At 38.7% G+C, this 18204-nt stretch overlaps 1 protein-coding gene across 7 annotated transcripts in view; it reads left to right on the top strand.

Annotated features, from left to right (window-relative positions):
- The window catches only part of LOC128699864 (probable E3 ubiquitin-protein ligase HERC1), a gene marked incomplete at its 5' end in the record, with an annotated part of 163798 nt that overhangs the window by 118680 nt on the left and 26914 nt on the right, over positions 1-18204 (top strand). For all 7 annotated transcript variants that reach the window (XM_070102322.1, XM_070102323.1, XM_070102324.1 and 4 more), the window contains 6 exon segments: positions 18-198; positions 8267-8395; positions 10307-10420; positions 13198-13374; positions 15440-15631; positions 16775-18069. In XM_070102322.1, coding sequence (XP_069958423.1) covers positions 18-198; positions 8267-8395; positions 10307-10420; positions 13198-13374; positions 15440-15631; positions 16775-18069 — 2088 coding nt within the window.

Consider the following 18204-nt stretch of genomic DNA (forward strand, 5'->3'; position numbering starts at 1 on the left):
TGTATACCTCATTGCAGAATGTGATGTTTATTTCCTTGACGGAAGATCAGTTTCGCAAGCTTCGGGTGGTAGCACTCTGCCGGACAAGATTACATGCCTGGGGAATGTCTGGCTTGCACCAGGCACCATGTCTCCGAGCTCTGCTTTGTCACCTACCTTCACTCCTCCTCTCTCAGTACCTTCATGAGAAACCAATGGGTGAGAATTCGCGACAGTTTTTTTTTGTTACCAAAAATCTCAAGTGCTGCCGATTACTAAAATGTCATGGAGTTTTGAAAAAGTTTTTTAATGCCATAAATAAGCCAACATGCAGGTAATAAAACATAATTCAATATCTCAAGGTTTTGCTTGATCTATGTGTTGTTCTTGTATCTTTTCTCTTTTTGAATAAGGGACATGTGAAACACCTGGGTATGTTTATTGACACATGTGGGACACCTGGGTATATTTATTGACATGTGGAACACCTGGGCATCTTCATTCTGAAGACATTACACCAACTAGTGACTTTATTAACTCAGTACAGTGGTGAGCCCTTTATTAAGGCTAAGGGACTGATTACCTTGTTTTCTGCTGTTTCCAGTTTCAACACTTTCAGACAGCCTCGGCACTAATTTAACCACTGGTTGGCTAAACGTCTTCAGAATTAAGATGCCCAGGTGTTGCACATGTCTTATTCATCAACTTGTTGATATTGTACATCTTTATTGCTATGATCTTTTATCTTTATTTTTTCCCTCTAGTACTGACGATGTCTAGCAATTATGAGTTTTTGAATGATGTTTTGATAGAAGTATTAGAACTTTTTGACCTCAGACTGAGACCTTAAGCTGAAGCGGGTCAAAATGTACTGTACAGTAAGTCCTTGACTTACAAACACATTGGGGACTTTCTGTATTGTATATAATGATAATGAAGCTTCTCAACATGTTTGTAAGTCAAGGACTTGCCGTACTTTGCTTCTGTTACTTATTTTAGTGTGTGTGTTTAGTGCCACACTTGTATGTAGAAGAACAAATTAATGTGTTCACTCTCTGGTATATAGATCTATGTTATTGATGCCAGAGTTACTCATGTAGATCTATGTTTTGAGTTCAGCTCCATTATAAGCTGTGATTGGTCAATTTTGGCCTTGATATGAGATAATAGGTCTGTGCAGCGAGTGTGTACAGTATAAAAAAAAAAATCCTGCCATACGTGGTGCATAATGGGAAAAGCAAATCTCTGACCTTGTGTTTGGTTTAAAATACCAACTATAAGTTGTTTTCTAGGATGGTTTTTATAGTTTTATGACTGCTTCTAAGTATCATTCGACTGAATGGAAGACATACTACTGAAATAAAGATGATTTTGGTTGGTTCCAGCACGGAAAGTAGCCTGATAGTGGGCTCAAAGCCAAAATATTTGATTTTGACAATTTTCCTGAGAATGGGTAAGACCTTCCCTACACTCCCTGATCTCTTTTATGAGTTGTTACTAGGTCTGCTTCAAATACTGGGGTGCTCTGACCTATCATTCTTGTTATACAAATAACCCGCACATAAAAGAGAGAAGCTTACGACGACGTTTCGATCCGACTTGGACCATTTACAAAGTCAGTGTGACTTTGTAAATGGTCCAAGTCGGACCAAAACGTCATCGTAAGCTTCTCTCTTTTATGTGCGGGTTATTTGTGCATCGTTCCAGTCACGGTATTGTGCCTTTTTTATTATTCTTGTTATATTTTATTAACCATGAACTAGGGAGACAGGATTAATGAACAGAGAGAAGCTTCCTTTAGCTTTTGGAACATATGCAGTGTTTATTTTGGACTCTTATTTTGAAACTGGATTTTCTTTTTTTTTATAGATTGGCAGCATTACTAACTTCTGTGGACTTCATAGTTCTGATAGTTGAATGGGTGGTTTCTTGTGCTTACTTATTAGAATGAAAGATATAGTAGCAAAATAGCTAAGAATTTGGTCAAATGGAGCAATAGAATTGGCTTAAAATAGTACTCGATATGCACAAAATCGATAATAAATTGTTCCCGGATTGCCAACTTTGCACCTGCGTAATTCCCTAAGTTTTTTCATCATGAAATTTTGTATTTTGGGTGTTATTGGCTTCAGAAAACATTCTCTCCAATTTCAGAATTTTTTTTTATATTCCTGACATTGAAAGTTCAAAGTTCATTGAGTTCAAAGAGTTTTTGTACTCCAGAGCACAGCCATTGGCCAGGCTTGTCTGGTGCTTGCCTGATCACCTAGCCTGCTGATCCACATATCCATCACAACCTAGCTGTAAAAGGATAAATTATTATCACACTGGCCGATTCCCACCAAGGCAGGGTGGCCCGAAAAAGAAAAACTTTCACCATCATTCACTCCCTCACTGTCTTGCCAGAAGGGTGCTTTACACTACAGTTTTTAAACTGCAACATTTAAACCCCCCCTTCAAAAGGATAAAGTTCTCACAAAATGACCAAATGAGAAGAGGAAATGATTGTGATACCACATAGGAAGCTACAAGATGTATATTTAGGGTTATGGTTTTGGGGACTTGCCGAGCTGTTGGAGTGTGAACAGGGTAATATTTTGTCAATGGATTCAGGGAAACCAGTTAGCTGGACTTGAGTCATGGAGGTGGGAAGTACATTACCTGCATTCTAAAGGACGGGTTTGGGATTTTTGTCGTTTGGTGGGACTCTAAACTGTCATATCTGCATGCCTGTGGCAAGACAGTGATAGTGTAAATGATGGTGAAAGTGTTCTTTTTCAGGTCACTCTGCCTTTGTGGGATATGCCCAGTTTGTTGAAAAAAAAATATTTTCAGAAGAAAAAGTTTTGAGTTAAGTGGGCTTGAGCTTTCATAGCCAAATGAGGTGGATCCCATTTGAATAACAGACCAGGAGCTGAGACTCAATCCTGGAAAATTCAAGTAGGTAGGGAGAAAGTAAAGGAATCACTACAGTAATGTATATTAACCAAAGTAAAGCAGGGAGGACCAAGCTAGATGTCAAGGTTTCATTTGACTTTATTTTTAGAATGCCTCATCTGTTGTGTGCTTTTCATCATCAGACACCAACTTTAATTTCATTCATCATTATAAACTTTGCATAGCTCAAATGAAAAAAAAATTGGTTCAGTCATCTAAAATCAGATGGAACTGGTCGGTATAGTAATAATATTAGGTGGTATGCATAATCATGTGGTATTAGACATGAAGGCTCTGAGCAGCAACAGTAAATCTTATGGCAAGTTGGTTCCGCAAGGAGCGGATTTTTTGTATACTGCTGCTCCTCGACTTATGATAGTGTTATGTTCCCACAAACCCATCGTAAGTTGAATAAGAATATATGAATATGAATAGGTAAATAAATAATTACTGTAACTAACTAAATTTGAATCTTCCACATTCCCATCCATACTCAAGACAGCAAGGGTCATCCCGATCCTCAAAGGAGGTGATCCAGCAGAACTAAATACAGTGGAACCTTGATACTCTAACTTAATTTGTTCCAGAAGGGTGTTTGAGTGCAGATCTGTTTTTTTTGGTTGGCAGTTATCCTTAATCTTCTTATACAAATACATAATATAAAAAAAAGTAAAAAAAAATGCGAAGAAACATGAAATGGTTTACAGCGAAGTTCTGGCAGGTTGTGTTTGTTTGATCGAGTATCGAACGAACAGTTGACTTGTTTTTTTTTTTTTTTTTTTTTTTTTTTTTACCGAACGAAGTGTTTGAATACTGAATTGTTCAAGTAGGGATCTGTTCAAATACTGAGGTTCCACTGTAACTACAGACTGATATCTAACTTGCCTTTGCTCTCTAAAATCTTTGAAAAAATAATACATAAACAAATCTACTCCTACCTCATATCCCACAACATACTGAACCCCTGCCAGTTTGGGTTGAGGCCGAAAAAATGCACAAACGATGCAGTCATTCAGATGCTTCAATTACTATATAGTACAGCACTTGAAAAAATGAATATCCTCTGGGGCACTTCATAGACCTACAGAAAGCATTTGATACAGTAGACCATAGTATCTTGCACCTAAAACTAGAACATTATGAGGTAAGAGAACACTCCTTCAAATACATAAAATCTTATCTTGGTGATAGACACCAGTATGTATACACAAATGGTGTAACCTCCACTACTCAGCGTCTAGTTGTTGGAGTGCCACAAGGAAGTGTCCCAGGTCCTCTACTCTCTTATGAACAGCAGTGACCTCCCAAATGCATTGACTCCTTAAACCTGGCTATACTTAGTGACACTGTAAACAGTGAACTACTAAAAATATCAAACTGGATGATGACCAACAAACTCTCTCTCAGTGTAGACAAGACCCATTTCATGCTTTTTGGAAACGAGCATTAAATATCCACCTTAACATATCGAGAAATGGTTCCCCCATTACGAGACACACTGAGGGCAAATTTCTAGGTCTCCACCTTGACTGTAATCTTAAATTTCAGACCCACATCCAGTATATAACTTAGAAAGTTTCCAAAACAGTAGGTATCTTTTCCAAGATACTATGCGATGTACCCCAAATGGTGCTCGTTACTTTATATCACTCTCTAATATACCCTTACCTCATGTTGCGGCCCCCTACCAAACTAGCGGTTAAATAGTTAACCTGCCGGCCGGCAGTACCACTGGGTATGTCATCAAACCCATTGTGGGGACTGCTGAGCCGGCCTTAGAGCAGTATGTACCTGAACACCTCACGGTACACATCTAAGCAGTATGTACCTGAACACCTAATGGTACACATCTACTGGCTTTAGAAGCAGTAAGTACCTGAACACCTCACGGTACACATCTACTGGCTTTAGAAGCAGTAAGTACCTGAATACCTCACGGTACACATCTACTGGCTTTAGAAGCAGTAAGTACCTGAACACCTCACGGTAAGCACTGCAGCAGTAATTACCAAAACACCTTACAGTATAGATCTACTGGCAGTAGAGAGTATTCTCCTGCCCATCTTTTGGTATTCTACTGGCTTCTACTGATTTTAGAAGAGCCGCTCACTGAGTCTGATGGCCTCAGTTACTTGACGGCCGCACTCGGTGAGCTTGCAGTATGGTGTTCTGCTAGTAATTCATCGGACCACCTTGCGGTGTGTCAATTGGTCTTGAAGGCGGTAGATAGTACTCGCCAGACCATCTTACGGTGTACTTCTACCGGCCTTAGAGAGTATTTACAGGACTACCAGTGATGTCTGCGGACTCACCGCCTACGCTGGTCAACTGTGGGCCAGAGTCACCTGATGCAGTTTTAGTGGGACATTACATGAAGAAAAGGTTGGAGTGTTACACTGAACTGGGCTAGGACTGTAGTGTGACACTTAGAGAAGTATGATGGAGTGGAACACTGAGATATGCTACAGGACCGTAGTGGAACACTGAGAAGAAAAGGGTGTCGTGTGACACTGAAGATGGCCTGGTTGTAGTGTACATTGAATAGTGTCATGTGACTGGTCTCTGATAAGAAAGACGCTGTGGGTGATAGTGTGCGACGCAGAGACAAGGGTGTCAAGAGTGACACAGTAGAGATATTGTGTATGACGCAGAGAAAAGGGTGTCGTGTGACACGGAGAGTAGGAGTGTCGTGTGACACAGAGAAAAGGGTGTCTAGTGGACACGGTTGAGCAGGAGTGTCATTACACGGAAGAAAGGGTGTCAAGTGACACAGTTGAGAGGGAGCGTCACAACACACCATGGATAAGTGTCGTGTGAGACACTGAGCGTCATTAAGGTGTCGTGAGACACAGAGTTGACTAATTTATTATTGTAAATGTTACGTATAATTTATTATTTTAGCATAGATATATAAATTATTATTTTAAGATGCTAATAATTTATTATTGTAACATGTATATATATTTTAAATACCTCTAGACCAAAGATTGTGTGTTTTATATAATATTAAAGATTAATTTATTTTAATGTGTATTTATGAATCCCAAACTCTTTATTACAAAATGAGTAAACCTACCATCTTAAAGATTACTTATTTTGTAATACCTCACCTATGGTATTTGTTCTTGGGGATCTACCATGGCCAATCACCTTAAACCTTGAACCCCTTGACTGTCGCAACCCCAAATCTTGAGATGTCTCCTGGTGTTGCAAAATTTCCGGAAAAAAAAAATCCCATGAAATGATAGAGAATCTTTTCCCGATTGTAATGACATCAAAAGAAAGAAATTTGATGGAAAACTCTCGGAATTACGCTCTCGCGAAGTTAGTGATCTCGGCGATATTTATGAATTGGCGATTTTGCCCATTTTAGCTCTATTTTCGGCTAATTCCATTGTTCAAGTCGATCAAACACATAGCTATTTCTTTAGAAGTCCATTTTTCCTAGCGATTTGAGTATTTACCGATTTCAACTACCCAGTAACGTGGTCAGAAATTTGCAATTTGGCCAATTTCACGAAAATTAAAGAATATGAGTTTCAAAATAGGGTCCAGAACGAACAGTGCAGACATTCCTGGCTCTAAAATAACATTTTCTTTGTTCATCAGTCACGTCTCCAGGCCCCTCTGATATTACTCTTACTTTCTATTTTGAATTTTTATTCAAAAAATAGAAGATTTACTGTTATGCAGACTACTGCAATATTGTAATAATTGTATAAATAATGTCAACCCATTCATGACTGCATATTAGAATGGCTAGTTGGACATTTATTGGAAAACGACATTTGTTTACTTTTGAACATCGGCAAAAATCAAACATTTCCCCTACTTTGAGCTCCATTTCAAGGTTCTTTTCATAGTAAAACCAATCAAAATCACCACTATTTCTATAATATGTTTTCCATTCTATCAAATGAGACCAAGAAAACAAGAATACAACCATAAATACTATACGAAAATAGACCACAAAGTTGGCATTTTAATTAAAAAAAAAAAGATTGGAGTTTTTTTTTTCTCATTATGCACTGCGTACTGCAGAATTTTTTTTGTATGGTGCACACAGACCCATTCTTTCACATGTGGGCCTACCAGCTTTCTACTGCTTGATTTGAAGCCGCTAGAATTTATGAGTATATGTCAAACACGGTGGCTCGTGAGACGTATATATATATGACCGAAACAGTCAAAGGGTTAACCCAACAGAAAGCTATGGTGCAGATGATCACAAACTCCTGTGCCAGACAACACACCCCACCAATCTTCAAGAGCTTGAAATTACTTATACAAAATATACACACCTATTATTGTGCCTACTATATACTGTATACAGAAAATTAAACTCCAATATCAACCCTCCACTCAAACTTCTAGAGAGCTACAACAGAACACGATGCACAAAACACACTACAACGTCCCTCGTGTCCATCTCACACTGCAATAATGCAATGCACATAAAGGGCCCGAAGATCTGAAACTCCCTGCCTGAAACAAATCAATTTAGGACTATGCTTAAAAATCATCTCATCTCGCAGTAACAACCATACCCGCATTATGCTGATCTCTAAGCAAATTTGAATCAACTCTCCCAAATGTTTTATTGTCCCTTATCTATTAAACCATTATTACCAACCTAAACATGTATCATAAATTGTACTACGTCATATTAATAATAGAGTAAAATATAGAATATTTGTAATCTAGCACTTTTCACCTGTCTAGACTTAAGTAGCCTTTAAGTATTAGGTTAAGTCTGCTTAAAATGCCTCAGCATGATAGTGGATTTCTTTGTACCAGTCAAATTATGAAATGTAAACACACATTGTAACGTTTGCAAAGAAATAAATCTTTTTGTTGTTGTTGTTGTTGTTAAATAGCAGTGTTGAAAAATTAAATAAATGAATACAAGTTAGGGACTTGCTGCCTTCATGCTGGGTAATTATCTTAGGTTTCATCTCCAAAGTAATTGCTTTTGCACCATTGTAGAATCAAAATATCTTAAAATGAACCATTGTAAGTCTAGGAGCACCTGTTTTATCTTCTTGACACTACGTATATCTCAAAGGTAGTGATAATATTAAGGCCTCGGTGGGAAACGGCTGATGTATTAAAAAAAAAATTGTTAGTAAGATCAGTGCATTCATTAATATATTTATAAGAAACTAAAATGCAGACTTTAAGTATTTTGTATTTTACAGTGTATGCATACTTTATATTTGTGAAGTTCTGAACGCGTGTTGGTCATTCATTATAAGGGCTACTGGAGACTCGATCCTCTATCTGCTGTTTTTGATATGTATGTACTAGTCTTTACTAGTTTTTATTTATAATGCATAACATTTGTGCACAGTGAGCAGTGGGGAACAACTAGTGCACAGTCGGTACCTGCAGCAGCTGTGCTCACTGGCTCTACTGCTCAGGTTGGACAGTGTTCTCTGTACTCAGCCAGCACCCATCCATGTAGCCAACCCAGGCACAGGTTGGTACTGTTCTAGATCCTCCTCTTAATTATGTATACCTAACAGGAACTTGTTTTATACTTGCTTGTTGTGTATACCTAACAGGTTTGCCTTATACTTCTTCCTTATGTATACCTAACAGGGATTTGTGTTATAATTCTTCCTTATATATATACCTAACAGAGGCTTGTCTAATACTTCTTGCTTCCCTCTTACCCTCCCCTACTATCTTTTGTTTTTCCTCTCCCCTCTCCTTACTTTACTCTTTCACACATTTCTTCCCCATTTATTCCCTACTTCACCCCTCACACTTCTACCTCTGCTATCCACTCTCTACACCCCCTAATTTTTTTTTTTGAGATAGTGCATTATGGTAATCACTGTTGCATAGATAATTAACTGTTTATACATGTCCATTGTTTTACATGATGGTAGGATTGCTGGTGTCCTTTTTTCTGTCTCACAAACATGCAAGATTTCAGGTACGTCTTGCTACTTCTACTTACACTTAGGTCACACTACACATACATGTACAAGCACATATATACACACCCCTCTGGGTTTTCTTCTATTTTCTTTCTAGTTCTTATTCTTGTTTATTTCCTCTTATCTCCATGGGGAAGTGGAACAGAATTCTTCCTCCATAAGCCATGCGTGTTGTAAGAGGCGACTAAAATGCCGGGAGCAAGGGGCTAGTAACCTCTTCTCCTGTATATATTACTAAATGTAAAAGGAGAAACTTTCGTTTTTCCTTTTGGGCCACCCCGCCTCGGTGGGATACGGCCGGTGTGTTGAAAGAAAGAAGAAAGAACATGTCCATTGCAATTATTCAATGATGATCTTTGATTTGTATTATTAGTTGTAATAATTCAAATAAATATTGCTGTTTTAAACTATACATTGTTGTAATATAGATGTTTTGAGGGGAAGGAATGTTTAAGTGTAATATAGAGGAGGCAGTAGCACTGTCACGAACCTTGCCAGATACACAAACTGAACTTTGGTGAATGGCGTTATCCCAGTATGGCCTATGCTGTATATGTAAAATAAGCTATTTCTGCAGTAAAATATTTTTAAAAAGTTTATAAGGAATGTTTTAATCTAGCTTTCAGTAAGGCTTCTTATACATGATACCTCAATTTACTGGCATTTAGAATGTTGAGAACAATGTCAAGCTAAATAGCTTAGTGGTGAAATATATACTGGAGTTTAGAATGTTTAGAACAGTATCAAGCTAGATAGTGTGACTTTGTAAATGGTCCAAGTCAGACCAAAACACTGTCATAGGCTCCCCTCTCTTATGTGCGGGTTATTTGTGAACTGTAGTGTAAGTGTGCCTCTGGCAAGACAGTGATGGAATGAATGAATGATGAATTTTTTTTTTTTTTTTCGGGCCACCCTGCCTTGGTGGGAAATGGCCGATGTGTTAATAATAAAATATATAATGGTGACTATATGAAGTCCTGGAAATGGGAAGTACAATGCCTGCACTTTAAAGGAGGGGTTTGGGATATTGGCAGTTTGGAGGGATATGTTGTGTATCTTTATATGTGTATGCTTCTAGACTGTTGTATTCTGAGCACCTCTGCAAAAACAGTGATAATGTGCGAGTGTGGTGAAAGTGTTGAATGATGATGAAAGTATTTTCTTTTTGGGGATTTTCTTTCTTTTTTGGGTCACCCTGCCTCGGTGGGAGACGGCCGACTTGTTGGGAAAAAAAAAAAAAATAATGGTGACAGATATCATGATAGATAACCTCGTGGTGAGATTCATAGTTCTCATCAACCAGGTCTGGGGATCAAATCTCCAGCCAGGTAAGAATAAAATGATAAGAAAATAAGAGTAATTTTTAAGTTAAGGGAAAAAGGTGTTAGACTAGATAAAAGATGTGACTGTTATGCCATTTTATGACATGTTCTCCCATTTTCCAGCTGTTGAATGGAATTGGTTAGACACGCTGTGTACTGCCGTCAGTACTGCCGAAAGTTTGAATAACCGTACTTCCCTGCCACGATCTTTCATTACCAGACATTTTAAACATTCGGGTAAGTTAATTAGATGTAGCATTATTCATAATTCAAATTTTCCACATTGCCATTGCTTTATGTTTGGAAGCAGCATTAGCCCTTTCACTGTTGATCATGTAGATCTACATTATTGATACCAGGGTCCCTCGTGTAGATTTATGGCTTGAGTTCAGCTCGGTCATATAAACTGAGAGTGGTAAATTTTGGTTTTGATGTGAGAGAGTGGGTGTGTGCAGGGAGTATGCACAGTATAAAAATAGTGCTTTACGTCATATATGGAAAAGCAAAACTCTGTCGTTTGTTTGGCTTAAAATAGTGACTTTGAGGTGTTCTCTGGGATGTTTTTAATGGTTTTATTGACATCTCTTGGTATCATTTATTAGAATGGAAGACATCCTACTGCATAAAGATGATTTTGGTTGATTCCAGAACCAGAAGTATCTTGAAATAATCCTCAAAATAGTGGAACCTTTCAATTTTTGCTGATTTTCCGTAGGATAGGTAAGGTCCCCGTTCACCATCCCTGGTCTGTTTTATGGGTCTTTACTTGGTCTGATTAAAATATTGGGATGCCATAAACCATAACTGGTAGCTTTGAATCTGTGTAATTCCATAAGTTTTCAATCAAATTTGATACTTTTGGTGTCATTATCTTCAGAAAAAGATTCTCTACTATTTCAGGGGTTTGGCCAGTGAAGGGGTTGATAATCTAGGTTACTCACACTGTCATTATTTTGTTATGTAATTCATGAGTTTAAACATTTTTTTTGATAAATAAGTAGGGGAGACCAGGGCTAGTTGGCACACTTTTTACATTTTTGGTGATGAAAGAAAAACAACAAACGATTTTGGTAATTTTATACTTCGTGAAAAATATAAATCTTCCTCTTACTTTTCATAAAATAAAAAAAAAATAATTTTCTTTCAAAACCAAAGCACAGCATTTTTTAGAAAAAAACATTTCACATGTGCCAACATGCCCCATGTATGTGGTAAGTTGGCACACACTATGTGGTAAGTTGGCACACACTATGTGGTAAGTTGGCACACACTATGGGGTAAGTTGGCACACACTATGGGGTAAGTTGGCACACACTATGGGGTAAGTTGGCACACACTATGGGGTAAGTTGGCACACACTATGGGGTAAGTTGGCACACACTATGGGGGTAAGTTGACATACACTATGGGGTAAGTTGGCACACACTATGGGGGTAAGTTGGCACACACTATGGGGTAGGTTGGCACACACTATGGGGGTAAGTTGGCACACACTATGGGGGTAAGTTGGCACACACTATGGGGTAAGTTGGCACAACAAATAGTAATAGTAAATTTGGAATATGTAACAGTAAATTTATATACTGATTATTCATAATGTTTCATTTCAAGAATATTCAGTTCCATAGAAACTTAAAAATCTTTTCTTAGTAAAGAAAGAAACCTTTTTTAATAAAAGAAAATTAAAAACTGACTAAGTGTTATCCTAGGTAGTAGGTTGGTAGACAGCAACCACCCAGGGAGGTACTACCGTCCTGCCAAGTGAGCGTAAAATGAAAGCCTGTAATTGTTTTACATGATGGTAGGATTGCTGGTGTCCTTTTTTCTGTCTCATAAACATGCAAGGTTTCAGGTACATATACATCTTGCTACTTCTACTTACAATTAGGTCATGCTACACATGCATGTACAAGCATATATATACACACCCCGCTGGGTTTTCTTCTATTTTCTTACTAGTTCTTGTTCTTGTTTATTTCCTCTTACCTCCATGGGGAAGTGGAACAGAATTCTTCCTCCGTAAGCCATGCGTGTTGTAAGAGGCAACTAAAATGCCGGGAGCAAGGGGCTAGTAACCCCTTCTCCTGTATATATTACTAATTGTAAAAGGAGAAACTTTTGTTTTTCCTTTTGGGCCACCCCGCCTCGGTGGGATACGGCCGGTGTGTTGAAAGAAAGAAAGAAAAAAAGAACTGAGTGTTATACATTCAGTTGAAAATAATTGCACTTCCAGATAATAATTGCACAGAATACTTAACACCTGAGGTGAACTTAATCTAAATCATCATCTGAGTCACAGTTGGGTCATGTATAAAACAATTCTTTTTCAGTGCAGGCTTCGTGGACCCACAACTTGCACATTCTACACTGTATCCATACTTCTCGTAGTTTGGTTTTGGAAAAAGGACCCATACATGCCAAACAGAGACTGTCCTCTTCATCTGAACTTTCCTTGTCACCATGAACACATTTTGATTTCTTTGATTGTTTCTTCTTTGCTTCTTTTGATATCTTTTCCAGTGTCTTTTTCACTGGCATGTCAGCCAAAATGGCAATGCCAATTTGCCCCATATTAATAAACCTAATATAAACCGTTTCATGGGTAAACAATCCTTAAACCCTACATTAAATTGTGGCTAAATTGGATATTTCTCATCTATAACCCCGTACATGTTACAGCAAACAATATCAGCGAATGATAATTTACTTACTGGCATCAAAATCAAATTTTTCCCCACTCCAGTTAAGTACTGCAACGTCTTGGTATGGTAGCTTGTTGGTGAGTGAGGAAGCATGTGGTGATCCTATAATAAATAACAACTCCGTCGAGCGGTAAATATTTGAATTATTACAAGTGTGTCAACTTACCCGTTACCAACTAGTCCCGGTCTTCCCTATACATTCAGTGTCCATTTCTTCAGTTGTATTTACAATAAATTACACTATGGAGGAGCTTTATAAGAGAGTTTACTGTACCATTTAAATGAAATTTTATCTTAATATGTTTATGCCAGATTTTTCAGATGACAAAGAACAGGTGAGCCTTGCATTAGAGAACGATAAATGGGATGAAGAACAAGATGCAGCAGTGATGGCATGGGCCACACAACAGCCAGGAGACTGGCAAGTGGGTGGACGATGCCAAGTGTACATGTGGGGAAGTGGAAGACATGGACAGCTTGCTGAAACAGGTAAGACCTCCTAAACGATGAAGTATAATTCATTTCAGTAAGTTTGCTGACTGAAGGAATTTTTTTTTAACATACCGGCAGTATTCCCCGAGACAGGGTGACCTAAAAAGAAAAACAAAGTTTTTCTTTTTAAATTTAGTAATGTATACAGGAGAAGGGGTTACTAGCTCCTTTCTTCCGGAATTTTAGTAGCCTCTTATGACATGTATGGCAAAAGAAGGAATTATATGCATTAATATGTTTTCGTGTGACCATTTGTGGCTCATTGGTAGTGCTATAGGCTCACAACTGAAGGCCCTACAGCAGGCATCGTAAATATGCACATGCATAAGTGTCAGGGCAACTTTTGTATGCAAGATGGTGCTCCTTGCTGTACCACCAAAGACATAAACAATTGGCAAAACGATTTTGAAATTTCGGTCTTTAATGACTGGCCTGGTGATTCACTGGAACCTTATTAAGCATTAGCTTTGTGGCATGAATGTGTCCACTCTCCCTAGTCTCTTGACTGCCATTCAGCAGGTGTGGGAGGGTACTGACTCTTTTATCTTCCTTAGTTTAGCATTATCAATGCCTAGAAGACTTCAGGAATGCATCAAGGGGATGAGTAATACTGTTAAATACTAGGTCTGAGGGCAATGTGTGGTGTGAATGTAATGCAGAGAATCCATAGTTTGGAAATTAAGAGAAGGTGCAGGATTACCAAAACTTTCATCCAGAGGGCTGAGGAGGGGTTGTTGAAGTGGTTCAGACATGTAGAGAGGATGGAATGAACTAGAATGACTTCGAGAGTGGAGGGAAGGCTGGGTAGGGGTCGGCCTAGGAAAGTTGGAAGGAGGGGGTTAAGGTGGTTTTTGTGTGCGAGGGGCTTTAACTTCCAGTAAGCATGCTTGATCATGTTAGATAGGAGCAAATGGAGACAAATATTTTTTAGGACTTGACATGCTGTTGGAGTGTGAGCAAGGTAACATTTATGAAGGGATTTAGAGAAACTGGCAGGCCAGACTTGAGTCCTGGAGAGGGGAAGTACAGGAAGTATGTTGCAGTTTTATAATTATAGTATAAATAACAATAAGACGCAATACTGTGACTGGAACAATACACAAATAACTTACACATAGGAGAGGGGAGCTTACGATGACATTTCAGTCTGACTAGGACCATTTACAAAGTCACATTAACAGAAAGGAGAAAAGGAGGGAGTAGATATAGGACAGCAGACAGGGATGGGACCAGTCCCTGTCTGCTGACCTATATATACTCTCTCCTCCTCTCCTTTCTGTTAGCGTGACTTTGTAAATGGTCCAAGTCGGACCAAAACGTCGTCGTAAGCTCCCCTCTCCTATGTGTGGGTTATTTGTGAATTGTAGTGTAAGTGTGCCTCTGGCAAAACAGTGATGAAGTGAATGATAATGAAAGTTTTTCTTTTTCGGGCCACCCTGCTGTGGTGGGAAATGGTCGATGTGTTAATAATAAAATATATAATGTTCTCATTATTTATGTTATGAGTTTGTGTGCTCATATACAGGACACCTGCTTTATGTTTGATATCATAATGTTGGTAAAATTACCGACTATGTTAAGTAAAAGGACATGTGCGCAACTAATGCAGCATTTTATTCTGGCAAAGTTCTTGCTCTCCAAGAGCTTTGTCAAGCCATAGCATAATGTAATGGCTTAACAAAGCTCCTGGAGATTGAAACGTTGCCACAATAATATGTCACATTAGCTGCACATGTGCCCTTTAATGTAACATGTATGTTCGCTCTTGGGGGTGTAATGTTGAGCACGTTTCCTTACATCTGTTGTCCCTGTTCATCTAACAGTAAATAGGTACATAGGTGTTAGTCAACTGTTGTGGATCGCTTACTGGCAAGAGGACCAAAGTATGTCGCTGAAAATAAGCCACACTACTTGGCTTTCTTGGTTTACTCTGGGTTACTTACTGACTTTTGTATATCCATATGCTCTTGTGTTACTCTTCATAGGATAAATAAGCGATGCACAGTAAATTAACTGCTTCAATAGCAAAATCTAATCTATTATTTTTGTGAATGTTTTGCAGGTCGGAGTAGTCAGGTTCCTGTATTGACCGAGACTTTAGGGTGTGCACAGCAAGTCGTTTGTGGTCAGAACTGTACCTTCATTGTGACAGCCAATGGATCAGTTCTAGCGTGTGGTGAAGGAAGTTATGGCCGACTTGGTCAGGGAAATTCTGATGACCTTCACACTCCTTCAGTTATATCTACTTTGCAAGGTAGATTTTTCACCTTTAACATCAGTGTTTCCTATAAGCTTGTGTACCAGTTTGCATAATAAAGTATATACAGTAGGACCTCAGTACTCGAACTTAATTTGTTCCAGAAGGCTGTTCGAGTGCCGATCAATTCGGTACTGAACTAATTTTTCCCATAAGGGATATTAATGTTGCAGTTTTGTGAACTATAGTGTAAAGCACCCATCTGGAAAGACAGTGGTGGAGGGAATAATGATGAAAGTTTTTCTTTTTCGGGCCACCCTGCCTTGGTGGGAATCGGTCGATGTGTTAATAAAAAAAAAAAATCATCTCTTTTGTGACTGATTTTCTTTTTGATTGGCTGTCATCACTAATCTTCTTAGGCCCCATGGTGACTTGTTTATACAGATAATATAAAAACCACCAAAAAATGTGAAGAAAATGAAATAATTTACAGAGAAGTTCAGCAGAGTTTTGCACTGAGCAACAGCTGCGGGGAGACGGCACACCTTGTTTTGTCATCTGCTGAGTGATTTCTTTACCGAACAAAATATTTGAATACTGAATCGTTTGAGTTGGGAGCTGTTTGAGTATTGTGGTGTTACTGTATACATATGTATTTATAAGGGTAATTTAAGTAGAATATTTAAGCATCCTCATTTGTCTTTTATATTAATTTAGAAACAATTTGAACATTGTTTTAATACCATAGATACCATAAATCAAGCAATTTTGTTAACTTGGCTGCATATCTCCTTAAAGGAGGTTCTTTGTTGCTGAAGGGCTCCTGATTCAAGGAATTAGAGCTACCCTCCCCTTCCTTGAATTAAACCTGATTGCTATTCATTCTTGTAGTGCTGTATAACCCTTAGGTAGGGTTTAGCACTTCCTGATGAATATAGTATGATAATTAGCTTTATATGAATGCTTTCATTTTCTTATTTTGATTTGCAAGTGTTATGAGTAATTTTAGGTAAATTTTTAAACAATCGAAGTATCAGTTTTTGGGAAATAAATTTATATTAACATTTGTTTTAAATTCTGATGAGAATATTGTAAAGTATTTTTAGTTTCTAATTCACATTATAACATGAAAATATTTTTCATAATACTTAAGAAATTACTTGAAATCATAAATTGATAATTAACATTTATTTGTTTTAGGTTTTGTAGTGACACAGGTTGCCACTTCATGTGGCTCTGATGGCCACAGCCTGGCAGTAACAGATAGTGGGGAGGTCTTCTCCTGGGGAGATGGTGATTATGGTAAATTAGGACATGGTAATTCGGACCGTCAACGAAGACCACGACAAATCGAAGCATTCCAAGGACAGGAGGTGGTGCAGTTAGCCTGTGGGTTCAAGCACACAGCAGTGGTAACTGCTGATGGCAAGCTCTTTACCTTTGGCAATGGAGACTATGGAAGATTGGGCCTTGGCTCTACTGCGAACAAGAAACTACCAGAAAGAGTTATGGCTCTGGATGGTTGGGGGATTAGACAAGTAGCTTGTGGCTTAAATCATACTGTGTGTTGTAGTACTGATGGAAATATAGTTTGGGCTTTTGGAGATGGTGATTATGGGAAGTTAGGTCTTGGCAACTCAACATCTAAATCAACTCCTCAGAAAGTGGAGGCAATGTGTGGAATTGGCATTAAAAAAGTGTGTTGTGGTACTCAGTTTACAGTGTTTCTCACCAAAGACGGACGGGTTTACACTTGTGGAATGGACCGTCTCATTGGCCAGCCAGAATCCCGTACGAGAGGCCACAATCGCCCTCAGCAAGTTCCAGCACTTATGAATCATATTGTCGTGGATGTAGCAGTTGGATCTGAACACACATTGTCTCTCACATCTACTGGGGATGTGTTTGGATGGGGTGTTAATAGTGATGGTCAGTTGGGCTTGGGACATTCTGCAGCAGTGAGAGAGCCACAGCTTATTCGCACATTATCTGGGAAAGGTATTCGCCAGATCAGTGCTGGTCGCAGCCATAGTGCTGCCTGGACAGCCCATCCTCTTCCTCCTGTTACACCAGGAAATCCAGCACCCACACAACTTGGAATCCCTGCTTCGGTGCCACCACAATATCCTAATCTTCAGTGTGTTTCACGAAGTGCTCTCTGTGCTCGACTACGACTTTTGCACCAATTCAGTGATCTGTTGTATTCGTCGTGGAAACTCATAACTCTCACTCCAGGCACTGATTGTTATGTAGATAATGTTAGTGCTGTTACCTCTGCTGCTGTACGCTCTCTTGTATCACCCAGGGTGTACACGCTTCCTCTGGTACGTTGCTTGGGCCGCACTATGGTTCAGGGACGTAATTACGGTCCCCAGGTGACAGTAAAGAGAATATCTAGTAGAGGATCTCCTTGCAAGCCCATCTTTACTCAGTTGGCTCGACAAGTTGTAAAGCTGAAACCAGCGGACTTGCGGCTCCCATCTCGTGCTTGGAAGGTAACTTGGTGATTTGGGTCAAAAGTGTTAAGTTAGTGTGAAGCCTGTATATATTTTAAATAGGCACACCAGTTTATTTTACTTAGAAATTAAATCTTTTGGATAGGTAAAGTAAACCAATACATATATTGAATT

This window comes from Cherax quadricarinatus, chromosome 81, assembly GCF_038502225.1.
Source record: "Cherax quadricarinatus isolate ZL_2023a chromosome 81, ASM3850222v1, whole genome shotgun sequence".
In the NCBI taxonomy this organism is placed as follows: Eukaryota; Metazoa; Arthropoda; class Malacostraca; order Decapoda; family Parastacidae; genus Cherax; species Cherax quadricarinatus.